The 19,807-nt window shown below is 36.1% G+C and overlaps 2 protein-coding genes across 2 annotated transcripts in view; one reads left to right on the plus strand and one right to left on the minus strand.

Moving 5' to 3' along the window:
• Positions 1-2,146: 2,146 nt before the first annotated feature.
• On the minus strand, positions 2,147-7,636 carry LOC128216931 (uncharacterized). The gene is made up of 2 exons (XM_052923659.1): positions 7,533-7,636; positions 2,147-4,516 (listed from the first exon to the last, which is right to left on the minus strand). The coding sequence occupies exon 2, from the start codon at positions 4,512-4,514 to the stop codon at positions 2,298-2,300; it is 2,217 nt and encodes a 738-aa protein (XP_052779619.1). The 5' UTR covers positions 4,515-4,516; positions 7,533-7,636; the 3' UTR covers positions 2,147-2,297.
• A 12,161-nt stretch (positions 7,637-19,797) lies between these two features.
• LOC128217889 (protein rolling stone-like) overlaps positions 19,798-19,807 on the plus strand; it is an 8,115-nt gene continuing 8,105 nt past the window's right edge. The window contains exon 1 of the mRNA XM_052925326.1: positions 19,798-19,807. This exon is cut by the window's right edge and continues 502 nt beyond it. The gene's annotated coding sequence lies outside the window, so the exon portion shown is untranslated.

A 19,807-nucleotide genomic window follows, 5' to 3' on the forward strand; every position in this document is an offset into this window, starting at 1 on the left:
CTTAAGTCTGAGATTGAGTCGAGGGCCATATTCACTAATGTCTTAAGTCTGAGATTGAGCCCAGGGCCATATTCACTAACGTCTTAAGTCTGAATTTGAGCCGAGGCCCCATATTCACTAACGTCTTAAGTCTGAGATTGAGCCCAGGGCCATATTCTCTAACGTCTTAAGTCTGAGATTGAGCCCAGGGCCATATTCACTAACGTCTTAAGTCTGAGTTTGAGCTGAGGCCCCATATTCACTAACGTCCCAAGTCTGAGATTGAGCCCAGGGCCATATTCACTAGCGTCTTAAGTCTGAGTTTGAGCTGAGGCCCCATATTCACTAACGTCTTAAGTCTGAAATTGAGCCCAGGGCCATATTCACTAACGTCTTAAGTCTGAGTTTGAGCTGAGGCCCCATATTTACTAACGTCTTTAGTCTGAGATTGAGCCCGGGGCCATATTCACTAACGTCTTAAGTCTGAGATTGAGCCCAGGGCCATATTCACAAACGTCCTAAGTCTGTGTTTGACCTGAGGCCCCATATTAACTAACGTCTTAAGTGTAAGATTGAGCCCAGGGCCATATTCTCTAACGTCTTAAGTCTGAGATTGAGACCAGCGCCATATTCACTAACGTCTCAAATCTGAGTTTGAGCCGAGGCCCCATATTCACTAACGTCTTAAGTCTGAGAATAAGCCCAGGGCCATATTCACTAACATATTAAGTCTAAGATTGAGCCCAGGGCCATATTCACTAACGTCTAAAGTCTGAGATTGAGCCCAGGGCCATATTCACTAACGTCTTAAGTCTGAGGTTGAGCCCAGGGCCATATTCACTAACGTCTAAAGTCTGAGATTGAGCCCAGGGCCATATTCACTAACGTCTTAATTCTGAACTTGAGCCGAGGCCCCATGTTCACTAACGTCTAAAGTCTGAGTTTGAGCCCAGGGCCATATTCACTAATGCCTTAGTCTGAGATTGAGCCCAGGGTCATATTCACTTACGTCTTAGGTCTGAGTTTGAGCTGAGGTCACATATTTACATTCGTCTTAAGTCTCAGTTATATCAATTTTGCGAGTATCCCATATAATTGCCGTACTAATTTGCTGCAATTAAACCTTTTTAGTTAGCTTTGTGAACAAAAAGCTACCCGAATGGAGATATCGAGGCCCAATATCTGTTTTTAATTTCCTGTTTCGTTTGATGCTACATTTACTATCAATATCTCTTTTTTTCGTGTTATGATCTAGTTAGTCATTGGAAATTAAAAGCAGTTTTTATCTTGCCAAAAGCAAGTTTAATCACGCGGATAACTCAACATCCTAATAGAATGTCGGTTAAATAAAAGAGAAAACACAATCAAAATAGTATTTCTTTTGGAGTCCTTTTGATTGCGGACTTTGTATAAAACCACAGAGGCTATTTGAAGTGAAGTTCCGATCATCGATTAAAATCGAAGATTGATTGATTCGACCTAAAATTGGCGACAATCGATTTTATTTTGTCATAGTCGACCATCGATTCAACTGGTAAGCTGTTTTTCTTCTGTTTTCTCGTTCGGGTAATTTCCGCCATTTTTCTCCTTTCACTTCATTTATACATTCAGAAGTGTTCAGTTGTTATAATAAACAAATTGGCCTTAAGTAGCAACAACACTAAATCACTACAAACATACACATACCATAAGCATAGCTAAGGATAACGAATTAATGTACAAGAATTAAACTACAATTATAAGTATTGTCAAAAACCCAGTGTACTATCAATAATCGGTAATTTAAGTGGAGCCGATTATCGATAGTCAAACTAGAACCGATTCTCAACACTACCTATTTGATATGGGACGGCACTGACTTACCAGTTTCAAATCACTGTACTCAGAATCTACCGAAGACAAAGGTCTATGTTAAAAAAATAAAAAAAATAATGATAACATGAGTGTGTACACGTGCGACGGTTCCAGTAAGAGCAGAGTATCCTTAACAATACTGCTGATAGCTTGAACATTTGTTCAACCACTTAATACAACGATCAGTTTACACCTTCCTTGAGATTATTTTACATTTTCTTTGTTCAAATTGCATTGCATTATTACTAGGTCTGCAGCGGAAAAGTTTTTTAACCTAAATTGAAAAGAAATGATAAATACTAAAACGTTTTTGTGTTACATTTATTTGGTTATGGAAATTTCTTTCAAACATGAACTTTATTTCTTTATTCATGATTATGTTATGATAGAGATTGTAGTATCAAAATTAAAAGAACAGATATAAAATGGGATTTGTTCCAATCGTTTCCAAGCTGAGATGCAGTTCAATCATATTGCTGACTTAAGTTAAGCCAGTTATTAAGTCGTTGATGCAGTAGTCTTGCTATATGCCAGTTGGCTGCATTGTTTCTGGGATAGAGTTGCAGCGATTTCTTGTAACAGATCAAGGCCCGATCCAGCCAGTCCATCTGTTCACAACAGTGACCGAGCAGATTAAGCGCTGTGTCAATGTGACCATGACCTATGTCTTCCTGTATGTGTTCCCCTAAGTACCTGTCGAGTTTCCGCAGCTTTTCCATTGCTCTGTTATGCTGACCAAGTTGTCGGTATGTGCGAAACTGAAGGTAGTGGAGGAAAGGTTCACAGTCGACTACGGCCAGGTCCATCCACCCATAGGCAACCGCTGGATGTCGCTCTTGTCTGTCCGCATCGCTTATTGTTTTGAACATTTCATACACCAAGAACTCAGGGATACAAGATGTTTCGTATCTTGTGAAATGAATACAGTTACACATGTGTTTTGTTAAAATTTCTATGTTAGATCGATTTAAGGCATATTCCAGAAAGATACCATTTGGTATTATTGTTGCCCTTCCTGAACAAGCACAACATTGCAACATTAAAGGACCCAACAGTCCCTCACAGTAGGAAAGACTGTTTTTTGCTGCTTCATACTGCCCACAGCAGTATAACATGGATGCAAACTTTAATCTGCTGGACAACACGTCAGAGTCAAAGGAGTGTTTGTACAGGTTAAGAACGTCCTGTGTGATTGGTAGTCCGAGGTGGATAAACCTGGATGCTAGGACTGACGCACACGTGCAAAGTAGATGAGGAATAATTACAGAGAATAACTCGTGTTGTACATCAGATGCCCTCTCGGATATGTTGACTAACGATATGATGTCTAGAAACTTGGCCTGTACGTATTGATACCATTCGAGGTTTTGACGGTTTTGTATTGGTACTTGTGTACTTGCATAGCTCCGTCCATGATATCGCGATACTACCTCAAAGGATATACTTTCATTAATCATTTTCCTAGACATATTTTCACTGTTCGTAAGGTGTAAAATCAGCGCTGACATTCTCGCACCAAGTGAGTCCATCTGTACTTCATAAATGCACTGCAGGTCAGAGGTAACCATGCTATTTATCATTTCTGTGATAACTTTAAGTTCATGCTTAAATAACTTACCAGTGAAGAGATTTACGTTCGAAATGGTGTAGTGTGGACAATTCTTAATCTTCAGCCACCTTATAAGTGTGTTTAGACAGTAAATAACACACTGTACAAGGTTACATTCCTTCCATATGCCTGGTGAGTATGTCTCTATTGTAAATAACATGGCCGTCTTGATGTGAAAAGTGCTAAGCCGATCTCCAACTACTGGCTTAAAAAATGACTTGCTAATTATTTTGATTAACACATACGTCTTGTGCTGAACAGAGTTCATGTCAAACACAAGGAGTCTTTCCATTATTGAGGTGGAGAACCTCCATTCCCATTTTGACTTTGGGTAGCTCAGGTCATTTCGAATGGCATGAAGCGCAGTAGAGCGACACCTTGTTGACCTTTCAGGAGAGTCAGAGTAACCCTGTGATACCAGGAACACTCCAGTCTGTCTTGCTCTGGCCAGTGTGTCAGGTTTGGGCCAGTGTCCATGCCGGGGTCTGTTGAACAGAAACTGGCACTCCTGTGGAAGACTGGCACAATAATAGGCCATAACTCTATCAATGTCTTCACACCAGCTCCTGGATGGACCGTGTTTCACTACTTCACCTGACTCGGCGAATTCCGTTATAGATTTATAATACTGTACTTGACTATTTGTCCGCAATACCCTCCCTTTACTGTCTAGCACATCACTTTGAAACACCACATGTTTCCAAGGTAATGGAAGGTCAGGTCTCACCATCTGCAGTCTGCAGTGCTGGGGTGGGTAATGTTCTGTCTTTAATACAAGAAGATGAGACTTCCCTTGCTTCCACTCACCCAAGTCCAATATCACAGGAAATGCATCATCGTAGAGCAATGTATCAATGTCTGATTTCATCCCAATGGTTGTAGTCCCCTCGCTCTGGCTGCCAAAGTGAAAGAACTTGATGTTGTTACCTATACATGTACCTGTGAATGTTAATATTGGCTCGATCCCAAGCCACGTCCTCCTTCTCCTAGCGATTATGTACTTGTTCACCCCGATGTCCTCAAGCACCCGGGAAAGACGTAGGGACATCAGCCTTTGGTCCTCTCTGTCCATGGCTACAGTACTGTTAAGACCAAACTTTACACTCTTGTTCACTAGGAGTGCACTAGTAGTGAACAATTTGTGCACTAAGGATAAACTAATGTAGTCTGTAGTTTATTTGATAAGCCAGTATAGATTTTCCTGGTCCACTCAGATTGGCCTTACTATATTGATTTAATTTAACTGATAAGATCTTTTTCTCTAGCAGATTAACTTGTGATAAAACATTTTAGTATACTGCATTTATTGATGACTTTATGATGATCATCATTTAATGGGCCAGTAACTAAAGACAATGGGTTTCTACCCAGCATTTACTGGTCATATTTGTCAACTTTTTAATTCTAATGTAGGTGAAATAAGAATAAAACATTTCTTAAATAAATCCAATAAATATTCTTTGTAAGCCAATATTTGAAAATAGGGGTGTTATCAATATAATTGTGCTACTATTGTAACATCCAAACATTTGTTTTGGTAATTCAGACATTTAATTAAAGTCAATTAGTGATTACAAAGTAATAATTCTGAATCCTTAGTAAATAAGTGAACAGCACTATTATATATTCAAACAGTGAATGCAAAACCAATGCTTATGATAAAAAAAGGTAATTGTAATTTAAAAGTAGAAAAAAATGCATGCAGTGTTGAAAAAAAATACCTTGCCTTAATTAGATTTAAAAATAGAAGCTCAGGCTATTTCTTCAGAAACAGATTTTTCTTATATGCATTACATTATAACTTCATCAAAAAGTTTATAAATACTAATCTAGATGATATTGCAATTGTCTGTAACTTTCCTGTATAGATGTTACGTAACTATATTCACGATTAATTTCATTACTTTTCATAAATAAACATCTTAAAAACCTAGTTTGAGCATTTGATACTGAATGTATCTATTTATCTTTATCTATAAAAAGAGCACTAACGGGAATTATCCTACCAAATGGCCCACTAACCAGGCATTAATTTTGAATGTTTAGAAAATGATAAAATGCTTATTCATACTTTTGTAATGAGATTACCCATTGTAACAATGTTAGCCCCAATAGGTCGGGACAATAAACAATACACAGGAAGTATCAGGGACCCTGCTGTGATAACTTAAAAATGACAAAAAGGGAATTATCCTATGCATCCAACCATTAACCAGGCATTACAATGAATATGAGTTCTATTAAACTTACTATTTGATGTTAAAATACATGTTATGCATGGTTAAAATTAAATATCTCTACTCTTAACAATTTGATTAACAAATGATGAAAAGTGTCCTAAAGAAATAGTTTTTTTTTTTTTTAATTTATAATGCAATTGCAAAATATAATTAATAAATATAAACTATTTTCCATCTTTTATAAAAAAAACATATGTTGTTAACATCTCTTCTCTAAAACCAAATTTGTAAGAAAATATTGAGTTGCCTAGTTTTAAGAAGATTGTCATGTTAATTCTCTGCTGTGTATCCCTTGTTTATTGCACTAGTGTCATTGCAGGGGCCAATTTCTTGTGTTTTTGTTTATTGGCTCGGGGCCATAGTTGGAGGTGACACCACTTAGAGTAGAAAATAGCATTGTCCTATTAATACACAACCAATTCTTGCATAAACAATATGTGCATAGCCAATGTAATAATTTTACTGATGAGAAGTAAATAATAAACAAATAAAGTAACATTACATTTATGTTGTAGGATATAAATCATATAAATGGGATATTATTAATAATAACTAACATTACTCTTATTCTTACTCTAAAGCATTGTTATAATGCTTTTAATATGATTTAAAAAGTTATCAAAATGAAACGGTAAGTCAAACACTGACAGATCTGAGATTTAAAAGACAGCAGGAGGCAATAAAGATAAAGATCAATACACAGAATTGTGTACTATGGGGGGGGGGGGGTGCTTAAAGAAGGCTTAGTGTAGCCTTCAATGGATAGTATTTCATTTAATAATGAAGCAGCAGAACCAATTATACAAAACTTCTAAAATATATGTTTATCTATTATGTGTTTCAAATTAGAAATGCAATCAATAAATCTGGGTACAATTTAGAAAATGAACTATAATAATTAATGTTGTACTTATTTGATAATGATTGCTGTTAGGCTGTCACCTTAAATCACAATACATTTGTTAAACAAAAATAAACATAAAATTATAAGTTTTAGAATAGATCTATGGAAGAAAATCTTGTTTTTTATAACCTTTGAATGAATCAACAATGGCACAACAATTTCACAGTTTGAGCTTGGAACAATAAGGTATGAACCTTGAGGATTACCTATTTTAAATAACGAACAACTTCATTATATCCTTTTAAAATGTATTGTTATTGTTAAAATAAAGGCTTATGAATTCATTTCATCATTATGTTCAATAAGTGTTTGAAGATGAAACCCTTTAACCCAGAACCAAAGTTATATCATTATACCTATCAATTAATATCAAAATAATGCAATGCATATTAATAAAGAAAACAAAAAACATTTAAATATCTTTGTTTGACAATTTCTTTTTTTACAAAACATCAGTTTTTTAATTCAATAAATCTATATCATTTACATGAAAGATCCAAATGGATTATAAGTATTCTCTTTAAATTAATTAACATTAAAACATCTGTTTAAACTACACCCATCATTCCAAGTTTCACTGTAAAGATAGCCTTTATTATAGACTGAATAAACCTTATCTGGTTTGCATTTAGTCTTTCCCTAGTCTTCCCCTTGTCTTACCCTAGTGCACTACGAAGTGCACTGATGGTGAACTGATAGTGAACAAGAAGTTCACTAACTGTCAAGTTTGGTCTTAACAGTACTGTAGTTTAATATAAACTTCATAATATATTGTAAATTGTGTGGCTACGTAGACTAAAGCATTGATTTAACAATGTATTTTATTTTTAGAAAATTTGATTTAGAAACTACCTGAAAATACTTGTTTATACAAGACATTTAGTTTTCTGAAATATTAATGAATATATCCAAATTGTAAAATATTTGTATATACAAATATACATACCTTTGTAAAATACTGAATAGGGAATTGTATGTTGAAAATATCCAATCTGATTGTCTTTGGTAAAATAAACAGTTTAAAACTCCTGTGGTAATTTATACCTTGACATTGTGTCACCTATTTCTAAAAATATATTTGTATTTTGCGACAGGCCATACCATTAAATAAGAGGTATATTAAGTTGTATTTGAAAAATATAATATATCTTTATTTCTATTAAGAAAGTTACATTTAGAAAGTAGCTAAAAATAATTGTTTATACATTACATTTTTTTTAATAAAACTTCTAATTGTTAATGTTTATGAATGTTCCCAATTTATGAGTAAAATAGCCTTACCTTTATTATGGACACCTTTGTTATATATAGATATTGATTGAATTGAGTGTAAGTGCCTTTAAAGTAACTCGCTCATGGTATGTAAGATGCACTTTTTTAATTACGAAATAAAGTGTGGCAAATCATAAGGAGTGTTTAAACAAAAATACCAAAAACTGAAATCCTTCAGCAAATGTTGATATTTGCTCAAATATCGTCAAAATTAATTACGGCTGTAGTGTTGTGTGATTGGTTGATTGACATTATCACGTGATGTTATCAATGTATCCTTAACAGGTCAACATATCCACATCTTTAGAGTCCCAGTGGCCGTTAGGACTAGCGGGCTGTTTTGTACTTGTTTTTTTTTTACTTTACCGGTGTGGGCTCGAACCACACTAAAACCAATATATCTTTTTTTGCTATAACTGTATTTGTTATGCAACTTCGATATCATAGAGTATAATTATGATAAAATAAGTGTTTTCAGATGCATTACCGGGAAAACTAATTTTTGATCAAAAACATAAGCGAGTCACTTTAAAACTTCCTGTTTTAATTTAAACCTTGACATTTTTCTTATAATAGATTGTTTACATTGGGTTGTATCTTATCGATTTAAAGACTATAATTATTGTGATTAAGTACTCCTACGCATTTATACATCAGTCGCTTTGGTAAGCGGTGTTATCTAGAGGGCCCATTCTACAAATGTCTTAAGTCTCAGTTTGAGCCCAGGGCCCACCTTTAAGTCTGAGTTAGAGCTGAGGTCACATATTCACAAACGTTTTAAGACTGAGTTTTAGCCCAGGGGCCATATTCACTAACGTCTTAAGTCTGAGTTTGAGCCCATATTCACTAACGTCTTAAGACTGAGTTTGAGCCCAGGGCCATATTCACTAACGTCTTAAGACTGAGTTTGAGCCCAGGGTCGATATTAACTTACGTCTTAAGTCTGAGATTGAGCCCAGGCCATATTCACCAACGTCTTAAGTCTGAGTTTGAGCCCAGGGCCCATGTTCACTAACGTCTTAAGTCTGAGTTTGAGCCCAGGTCCCTTATTCACTAACGTCTTTAGTCAGAGTTTAAGCTCAGGGATCATACTAACGTCTTACGTCTGGGTGTCAGCCCAAGTCCCATATAAACTAACGTCTTAAGTCTGAGTTTGAGCCCAGGGCCGATATTAACTTACGTCTTAAGTCTGAGATTGAGCCCAGGGCCCATATTCACTAACGTCTTTAGTCTGAGATTGAGCCGAGAGCCCATATTCACTAACGTCTTAAGTCTGAGATTGAGCCGAGAGCCCATATTCACTAACGTCCTTAGTCTGAGATTGAGCCGAGAGCCCATATTCTTAACGTCTTATGTCTGAGTTTGAGCCATGGCAACATATTCACTAATGTCTTAAGTCTATGTTTGAGCCGAGGGCCCATATTCACTAACGTCTAAAGTCTGAGATTGAGCCGAGAGCCCATATTCACTAACGTCCTAAGTCTGAGATTGAGCCGAAAGCCCATATTCACTAACGTCCTAAGTCTGAGATTGAGCCGAGAGCCCATATTCACTAACGTCCTAAGTCTGAGATTGAGCCGAGAGCACATATTCACTAACGTCCTAAGTCTGAGATTGAGCCGAGAGCCCATATTCATTAACGTCTTATGTCTAAGTTTGAGCCATGGCAACATATTCACTAATGTCTTAAGTCTATGTTTGAGCCCAGGGCCCATATTCACTAACGTCTTAAGTCTGAGATTGAGCACAGGGACATATTCACTAACACCTTAAGTTTGTGTTTGAGCTGAGGCCCCACATTCACTAACGTCTAAAGTCTGAGATTGAGCCCAGGGCCATATTCACTAACGTCTTAAATCTGTGTTTGAGCTGAGGCCCCATATTCACTGACGTCTTTAGTCTGAGTTTGAGCCCAGGGCCATATTCACTAACGTCTTAAGTCTGAGATTGAGCCCGAGGCCATATTCACTAACGTCTTAAGTCTGAGATTGAGCCCAGGGCCCATTCTAATTAACGTCATAAGTCTGTGTTTGAGCTAAGGCCCGATAGTCACTAACGTCTTAAGTCTGAGTTTGAGTCAAGGGCTCAATTTCACTAACGTCTTAAGTCTGTGTTTGAGCCAAGGCCCGATATTCACTAACGTATGAAGTCTGAAAGTGAGCCCAGCGACCATATGCACTAACGTGTTAAGTCTGTGTTTGAGCCGAGGCCACATATTTACTAACGATTTATGTCTGAGATTGAGCCCAAGGCCCTTATTCACTAACGTCCTAAGTCTGAGTTGAGCCCAGGGACCATATTCACTATCGTCTTAAGTCTGAGTTTGAGCCCAGAGCCAATATTTACTTACGTCTTAAGTCTGTGTTTGAGCCGAGGCCCCATCTTCACTAACGTCTGAAGTCTGAGTTTGAGCCCAGGGACCAAATTTACTTACGTCTTAATTCTGAGTTTGAGCCCAGGGCCCATCTTCACTAACGTACTAAAACTGTGTTTGAGCCCAGGCCCCATATTTTCTAACGTCTTAAGTCTGAGTTTGAGCCCAGGGCCCATCTTCACTAACGTACTAAAACTGTGTTTGAGCCCAGGCCCCATATTCACTAACGTCCTAAGTCTGAGTTTGAGTCGAGGCCCCATCTTCACTAACGTACTAAGACTGTGTTTGAGCCCAGGCCCCATATTCACTAACGTCTTAAGTCTGTGCTTGAGCCCATGGCCAATATTACTTACGTATGAAGTCTGTGTTTGAGCCCAGGGACCATATTCACTAACGTCTTAAGTCTGTGTTTGAGCCCAGGGACCATATTCACTAACGTCTAAAGTCTGTGTTTGAGCCCAGAGATATATTCACTAACGTCTTAAGTCTGAGTTTGAGCCATGGCAACATATTCACTAATGTCTTAAGTTTTTGTTTGAGCCATGGCAACATATTCACTAATGTTTTAAGTTTTTGTTTGAGCCGAGGCCACATATTCGCTAACGTCTTAAGTCTGTGTTTGAGCCCAGGGCCCATATTATTTACGTATGAAGTCTGTGTTTGAGCCCAGGGGCCATATTTACTTACGTCTTAAGTGTGAGTTTGAGCCAAGGGTCATATTCACTACTGTCTTTAGTCTGAGTTTGAGCCCAGGGCCCATTTTCAGTAACGTCTTAAGTCTGTGTTTGAGCCGAATGCCCTTATTTACTTACGTGTTCAGTCTAAGATTAAGCAGAGGGCCCGTATTTAAAAACGTCTAAAGTCCCAGTTATATACAATTTTGCGATGATCCCATATAAATGCCGAACAAATACAATTAATTATTAATGCTGCAATTAAACCTTTTTAGAAAGCTTCGTGAACATCCCAAAAAGCTACCCCGGCGACTTAAGATTGCGATATCGAGGCCCAATATCTGTTTTAAGGCTGTAGGCCGTAGGCCTGCAGTCTTTTATAACCGTATCTCGGAAATCGCATCGACATATCGACAAAATATTTTTAACTTTTGACGAATGAATGCGCGCACGGGCGTATCAACCCCAGCGCTGTTAGAACTCCGGTGGTAAACGACATAACTTACATTACCAATTTACTCTAATATCTGCTTTACGGAGCTGCGTTCTGCATATTAATTAGCTTGCTAAAAGTAGCGCTAAAATGAGTATTCATACTATGTTATGCGGTTAAAATTGTGCTAATAAGCTGTGTTTTTCCGTAGTAAACGCAATTATTTATATATCGACAAGTTACAAAACGCAATATAAAAAGCAGAATACGCAAATAGTTTTGAAATGAACGCGTTCTGAATAAAAACAAATACATTTGTATCTGTGTTTACATTTCGGCCGCGGCCGGGGAGCTAGATACTATCGGTTAAAAATAGAATCTGGGTTATCGGATTCGGACGGGTTTATTCCCCGGAAATTAACCCGGAGACATTGATCTTATTGAAGATGCAATTAAATTCTCGTTTGGCGTTAAATATCAAACCAAAATGTTTTTGGTGAAATTGAAATATTTCATTTTAAGCTATAATCATTTTGTTTGGTGATTGTAATTCATTCATTAGTATATGTTCTATGTTTAAAATAGCCTCTTACTTGACAATATTTTATTAAGATTGTTAGTATGTACTTACACAAAATAGATGGTTATGCGACTGTATCGCATCAAACCATTTACTTGTAAGTACATACTAACAACCTTTAACCATTACTAATTGTTTATTATACACTTTTACAATTGAAATCAAAGCGCTTAAAGCAATAAAAGGCTTTCGACCTGCTACAATTTGTGAAAATAGTCACGTAATGCCGAATGGAAGGGAATGTGTGTGAGTATTTTTCAGTTTGTCTCAGAAATTTCAACCAAGATGCTTGAACATGTTGCATATGCTTATTTATAAACCACTGATATAAATCTGTTCATTTTGTCCACGAGTGACATAGGTTGAGGGCAATATTAAGATATATCAATATAATCAGTAAATAGAATGTGGGTGCTTCGATCCAGAGGAATTTAGCGAGAGGATCCTATCATTATAGAAAGAAACCTTAAACATAAGCTGAATTAACACGTCCAATGCATTTTATTGGATGCAGTTGGTTAAGCGGTTATACCCTGGTAGTAAATTAAATACGACTCAGTCAGGTTTGAAGTGTAGAGTAAATTTAAAAATGCCTGAATGCGTTATTCGTGGCAGTGCATTGTTTATTTAACCAAAGTTTCAGATACGGTATTATATGCAATTTAATATTACTCCACACTTTAGTAATTATTCGGGTATTGCACATATTTAATGAGTATTTCAAGTGGCTGATACTCCATGGTTTTGATTTAATTGAGTATCAGCATAACAATCTTAAAGTATTTGCGAAGAAATTCGTGAGCATGCATATTCTGTCTTTAGATGTTTATTAGACGCGGCCTAGAGGCCGCGTCTATAAGGATACATGTTTGCAATTGTCAATGGGGAAATGTATAAGGATAAATTTTAGTTATGAAAAAAAAAGATTTGTTAATGAAATCAACTTTTATTCAACTTTACTTAAAATTTGACGTCAATAACCGTTTTGATGCGTGTAAAACTTCCAAAACGTCATATAAAACGAATAAGCCTATGTTTAAAACAGGAAGTTAAAAAAGTTATTCTCTGTGTTTTTGTATTGACTGGTCGCCGGTCATACGAGTTCGTTATTTTAGAAATTTACTTTCTGTGAAAACGATTTATAAACACGCTGTGGTAGTAAATGAGCATGTGAGAAATTACGGGCATATTGTGAATAATAGTTTAAATTATGCATTTGATAACAAATATAAGTGCCTTAACACGACATTAATTGACTATTTTAAATTTAAGTGATATAAAATGTAAGTACAAAGCTTAATTCACACGATTTTACTAACAAATATAAGACGCAATTACGATATTAACACAATTTAAATTTAACTGATATAAAATGAAAGTTCAAAGCGTAATTCAAACGATTTAAAACAAACATTAATGAATAAAAGTAGGCCGAAAAGGATCAGGCCGAAATGATATCTCGGCCGAATCGACCCGACACCAATAATTTTATCGGTGATAATGCAAGGTACCAGTCTAAATAATTTACGCATGCCTGAGACGACCGAGTAACTTCGATCTAGAAAGTTGATTAAACCGTCATAGTTCGGCTATGTCCTTGTTTATTCGGAATTTTTATATTCAAACTTTGTCAAAATGTACCCCTTGATGAAATATCGACCGCTTGTAAAAGTCACATTGGGTCGAAAACTAGGTGACTAGGTACAACCTGGAACACACTAGAGGCATTATGTTTGGTCTAATATTCATGAAACTTAATCAGAACATGTTTCATGAACATCAATAGATATATATTAATATTCAATAAAACCCATTCAGGCGCGTCTTTGATGCCTAACATCAACATTCGTCTTTTGTTAATTTATTTTACAATTACATGACTATACTCACAAAACGTAGCAGGCCGAAAGCCTTTCAACGCTTTAAGCGCTTTGATTAATATCCGGTTTCGTTTGATGTTACATTTACTATCAAGATCACCTTTTTTCGTGTTGTGTTCTAGTGCTACACTTCTATTAGTCATTGGAAAATAAAAGCAGTTTTTTTTTTTTTCAAAAGCAAATTTAATGACAAAGTGATAACTAAACATCCTAATAGAATAAAAGTGAAAACACAAACAAAATACTAGTAGTATTACTTTTGGAGTCGAACTTTCGTTCTTTTAATTGCAAATCAACTGACTATTCAGCCTGTTTGAGATGGTACGACACTGACTTACCAGTTTCCAATCACTGTACTCAGAATCTACCGAAAATAGAGGTTTATATCATTTGGAACACCTCGGCCATTTTTATCGAAAACAACCTTGGATGTATTTGGACGGTTAACATACTCAGAAAATGGTACGTTTATGTCCGCTGCAAGTAGATCGCGTACCATTTTTATTTAGCAGTTAAACTTTATGACTTAATTCTTGGGAATCTTAATTATGTTTGCAACAAAACATTTAACTGGCAATCAATTTAAACTTCGATCAATAAAAACAACTTTTAAGACTACATTTTATTAATGATATAATTCAAAAATTTCCGAACTACTTTAACTGATATACCGGCATACATCCGAGGTTGTTTTCGATAAAAATGGCCAAGGATCTTCGAATGAGGTTTATATAAAACAAACAAATAATGATAACATGAGTGTGTACACGTGTGACGGTTCCCGAAAGAGCAGTGTATGCTTAACAATACTGCTGATAGCATGAGTGTGTACACGTGTGACAGTTCCCGAAAGAGCAGTGTATGCTTAACAACACTGCTGATAGCATGAACATTTGGTTCTATAAATTTGCAAACACATTGAATTTGGTTTACAAAATCATTTTTTTGTAGTGATCAAATAACTCGATGGTAATATGCTTATTTATCATGTTCCTAGACATATGTTCACTGTTCATACCACCCCATAGAGGATAGCGTTGGTATATCAATATAGAGGCATTTTGTTTACACCTTTTTAAGAAGTTTTATTTAGAGAGTAGCTCTGAGTAATCGTTTATACATTACATCAAGGTATATCTATTTTTCTTGAGATTTATCAAAGGGGTATTTTAGCATACGAACAATTGATTTATCATTGTTTTAGAAGAAAAAGCATGTATACATGCTTTGAAATAGGAATCTATTTAGGCCACTAGGCTGCCAGGCCGCTTACTTCACGCCGCTAGGCCAATGAACTGCTTGACTGACATTTATAATTTTTTATAGTTTATAATCGCTTCAGATTGATAATTTTAGAATATAAAAAAACAATTTAAGGTCGCTATGTTAATGTACGAATAAACAACATTGAATTATCATTGTTTTCCAAGAAAACGCATGAACAATTGCTTTGAAATAGAGAAAAAAATGGCTGCTAGGCCGCTAGGCCGCCAACTTCACGCCGCTAGGCATCTGACTTCACACCGCTAGGCCGCTAGCTTCACGTACTTCCTGCTATTCCCCTTTTGGATTATTCCTTAAACAGGGGGGAGAATCGAGCTTAACCTTAGCATTCAAACAAGATGGCGGCGCCCATGTAAAAGGTGAGTTTTTCGGCGATTTAAAATTTGGAAGCCAGTTTAGACACTGGCATATTGTGAAAAACCTGCTAGAGAGAATTCCACACCCATTGGTACTTGGATCTCCATGAAACATGCTGTAGTTTTGTCAAACATTCGGACATCGGCATCGACTCGAGAGGAAAACGAACTAAAAGGCACGGCTAAGGTTAGGATCCCTCGATAATATTGGCCTGTTTTGACGATTAGCAACACTATTCATGATTGTTGTGTCAAGTTGGTGCAATATAAATGTGTATTGATCACAAGTTATCCGTCTAGAAACCGGTAATGACGTATTTGCTTTAAAATTAGTATTTATGCACAATGCTAAGGAGCAGTGCACGCAAATAAGTGGCTAAGGTTAGGTGCCATTTATTGAGAGAGGCGTTCATTACCTACGGTAATTTTGTTTCCTGTTTCTATCTGTTCTTTCTGAGAGATTAAAGGTTTCTGTAGCACTGTGCGACATCATCATTATCCAGATGAGGTATTTTGAAACTGCCAAATCTGATTTCGCTGTGTTTTCATCTAGATACAGTTGAGAAAAAAACTACAGTGACGCGATGTTGTGGATGAAAATCGTCTATTTTGTAGTTTTTGGTGTACCTGTTTAAATTTGAGGATGCATTAAAACAAGTAATAAAGAAATATTCACATTCATATTTAATCAATCGTTACCAGAAGCGAAACTTCGGTTGGCCGAGGAGTTCCGAATGCAATGGAAAGTCTAAGTTCAAAGGTACGTTACTCAGTGTGTGTATACCACGTGATAGATTACATCATATATGCTACGTCGGAAAGCAACAATTTACTTACAATGAAGACTTAAATAAAAGATAACTTTTCTTTTACTACATCAGTTTAAATGAAACTAAGGGCAGTCTATGCCACTTAAAGAGCCCCACCTTCGTTTTATTACCTGAGTTTGATGAGGTGATTAGTTTCATCAAACACTTCGACAAACCTGTTTCGAAAATAATGTTTTGACAGTGCTCCGTCAGACGGCCGTATTGTGAAAAGGTCTTTCGAGGTGCTTTAAGAAACTAAACTTTCAATCAAACTCTGGTAAAGACCGAAGGCGGGGATCCGTAAGCGGCGTAGACTGCGCTATGTGTCATTTAAAATGGTGAAGAAATAGTAAAGATACCTTTGTTTAAAGTCTTCATTCGAAGCAAATTGTTGCATTCCGACGTAGCATTTATGACGCAATTTATCACGTGGTATACACAAACTATTACTGTGTACGACGATAAAGTGTGTACATATCGAGTAGAATCCCAATGGCTCGAACTCACTTGGCTCGATTTCCACGTTGCCTAGATTTTTGTACAAAGGATCGATTTTTGTCAACTTTATTTTTATATATCATAACATATACAAATATAGTTAATAGCCATATTGTCCAGTCAATCAAATAGCAAAACCAATAATTAAGTAAGGTTTAAGAAAAAAGGAGTATACTTTTTAAATAAATGAAAGCATATGGTTGCATAAGTCAATTGACAAAAACTGTTTTGACGACTGGGCATATGCATCTAGTGTTGTGTACCCTTTCCCAATCGGTTATTAAGGGGACTAGACACCAGATTGTCCAAAAGTCGGCAAATAAAGTATTTCCTGAAAACAAGCCTAGATATGTCAATGTGACCTAGTAGGAGGCCAATTATACATCACTTTAAATGATTAAAAGAATGCATGCAACAATCATGTTGCTGTCTCATCTGAGTTTCCCCGTTTAAAAATAGCGCATAATGGTTTCCCAAATAAATTTTTACTGATTATGAGTACAGATAAATTTAGTGGCGCTTTATTTTAAACCTACTGGGATTTACTTGGTAGAAAATCCCAGTAAATTCAGAATGGGAAAAATGCCCGAAAGATACATATGTCGTAAGCGATGTGATACATCAGTGAGTAAGACCGATGTCAATTTTATATAAGCTTTTAACAGTTCTCTTTTTTCTTGCATTTTTTTCATTTGGTGTCTTGTCCCTGTAAGATTATTACTTTGATCACGAGGGTTGAGGATGATGTTACTGTTTTGTTCCATGGTCTCAAGGACAGTGTTCAATAACAAGCGTGCTATATAGTGCCTTGAAATATATCCGCACATTCGGATCTCCTCGGCCATTTTTACAACAAAATCGTTGTTTTGATGGAAAATGGCCGAGGAGTTTCGAATGTTATCCGCACAGAAGTTGCAGACCGGTTTTGCATTATGTGGGAAAATTTTCAATAACAAGCGTGCGCATAAGTGAAAAGCGTCGTTATTTATCCGCATGGAAGTTATTGCACGGTTAAATCCCGCCTATTTGTTACCTTTTCGATATAAGCGTTAATGTGCAGACCAGCGGCGTACCTAGCGTTACGTAAATACTCGAGCGCGTACTACTGAAAAAATAACTGAAAACAATAACAAACGTTATATTTGCGAAGATTGATGTGACAACCCAACCCTTACCCGGGTAAGGCACAATGGTACCAATAATAGTAACATGCAAAACAAATGTTACAGTTCAATACAAGAAGTAATGGTTAAAAAAGCCGAAATTTTTCATCTTTATTTGAGTTTTACATGTGATATGTCTAAAATATTAACGTTTTTAAAGCACATAAAAGTCATGAAATATACGCAAAATTTCACCGTCAAAAAAACCTTTCACAAACTGGTTGCGAGTACATGCTTAATGTTTCTAGGTACGCCACTGTAGACGACAGAAAACAGAAACTCAAACACGAAGCAACTTTATAATAGGTTTCACGCTCTGCATCGTACTTGGTACATTTGCCTACGGGTTGCTGATAAAGTGACTTGTTCGGGCTGACAGCCGTTTACATGTACGGTTACATCTTAATCTTTTGCACGCGTCAACGTGTGTCCTTGCTAATTGTTAAATGTCAAACAGATCGTTTTACCTCAACCATACGAACGCCTTTGGGTACAGGCGTAAGACCATAGTTGTTCACTATATGTCCTGTTTAGACATCAACCTGTCTTTACACTTTAAAACTGCCCTAATTGAAAAACAAGCAACAGGCTGCTGTAGGACAATCCAAGACACAAAAATTTAATCACAAGAAAACATGATGTTGACCAATTCAATGTCTCACCAAATTTGGAGTTAAAAATGCATGACCCTGAGTTCGGAAAAAGGCTGCAAACAACCAATTTACAGAGTTCCACATGCACTGTTTTTTTCAATATTGTGGACGGAAAATATCTTTTTTGCAATACAGTGTCAAAACATGTCATATTCAATGAAAAAATAGCACCCTTTCTTCTCTTTTATTCAAATTAAATGAAATATTTATACTTGAACACAAAAACTCTTTTCTGTATTAAATTGGCACTCTGGTTCAAAATCAAGTCGGTATCCTTTCTAGAAACCTGTTTTTTTCATATTTGTTCATCCTTTTTTGGGTATATTAAAACAAACGTATTAAATGTAGTACATCTTATTTGGAAGAAGGAGTGCATCCGGAAAACTGTGATATTTAGCTTCACCTCCCAGTTTCTGCAATAATGAAAATGTGGATCGTTTAAATCGTGTTTTTTTACAAATCTATCATTATACAATAGCGTAAAAGAACACTGAATATTAATTTTATTTTTCGCTTTCTTCATTACCGAGTACATCGTATTATTAAGACGACTATGAGTTAAGTAGTAGTTTTTCATCTCCGCCCGTTCACTCTTGTTTTTACCGCCACTCCTGACATTTTATTGACTCGAATAACAATGTTGAACTAGGACCTATTTTGCGTATCAATCCGGTACTATCCGGGAGTGGCTTTAAAGCTGCACTCTCACAGATTTACCGTTTTTCCAACTTTTTATTTTTTGTCTTCGGATTAGATATGTTTTGCGTAAATATCTGCTAACCAGTGATAAAAGACTGCTGACAAAATATCAGATCGCAGATCTTAAATTTTCCATTCCAAATACTAACGATTTAAACATTAACAAAAACAAAAAAGGAAAATTGTTACGATAGTTTCCGTGGTTCGTCTTGAAACACATGTATATGATCGCTTATGCAATAAGAAATATCTTGAACATAATTATATTCAACGAAAAAATGTAACTCCCTACCCCCAGTTAAAAAAACACACATTTGGATGAAAATCTAGCCATGTATTTGAGCGCTGGAATGCCAGTCAAAGTTACAGCGCATCAATTGATAAATAAATAAACATCTTCTTTAAGATGAAATAAAAGGAGATCGATAAATATCCAATACAAACTAGTGATATGTTGCCTGTTAGTGTTTTACCAATATTCAGTCTTTCGAATATACGTTTTATGCTTACAAACACTTTGAGTAGGCGGTTGAAAATATATCATAT

This window comes from Mya arenaria, chromosome 14 (assembly GCF_026914265.1).
Source record: "Mya arenaria isolate MELC-2E11 chromosome 14, ASM2691426v1".
Lineage (NCBI taxonomy): Eukaryota > Metazoa > Mollusca > Bivalvia > Myida > Myidae > Mya > Mya arenaria.

Excerpts from the sequence above, each read along its gene's own strand:
- LOC128216931 (XM_052923659.1), bottom strand. The coding sequence starts at position 4,514 with ATGGACAGAGAGGACCAAAGGCTGATGTCCCTACGTCTTTCCCGGGTG.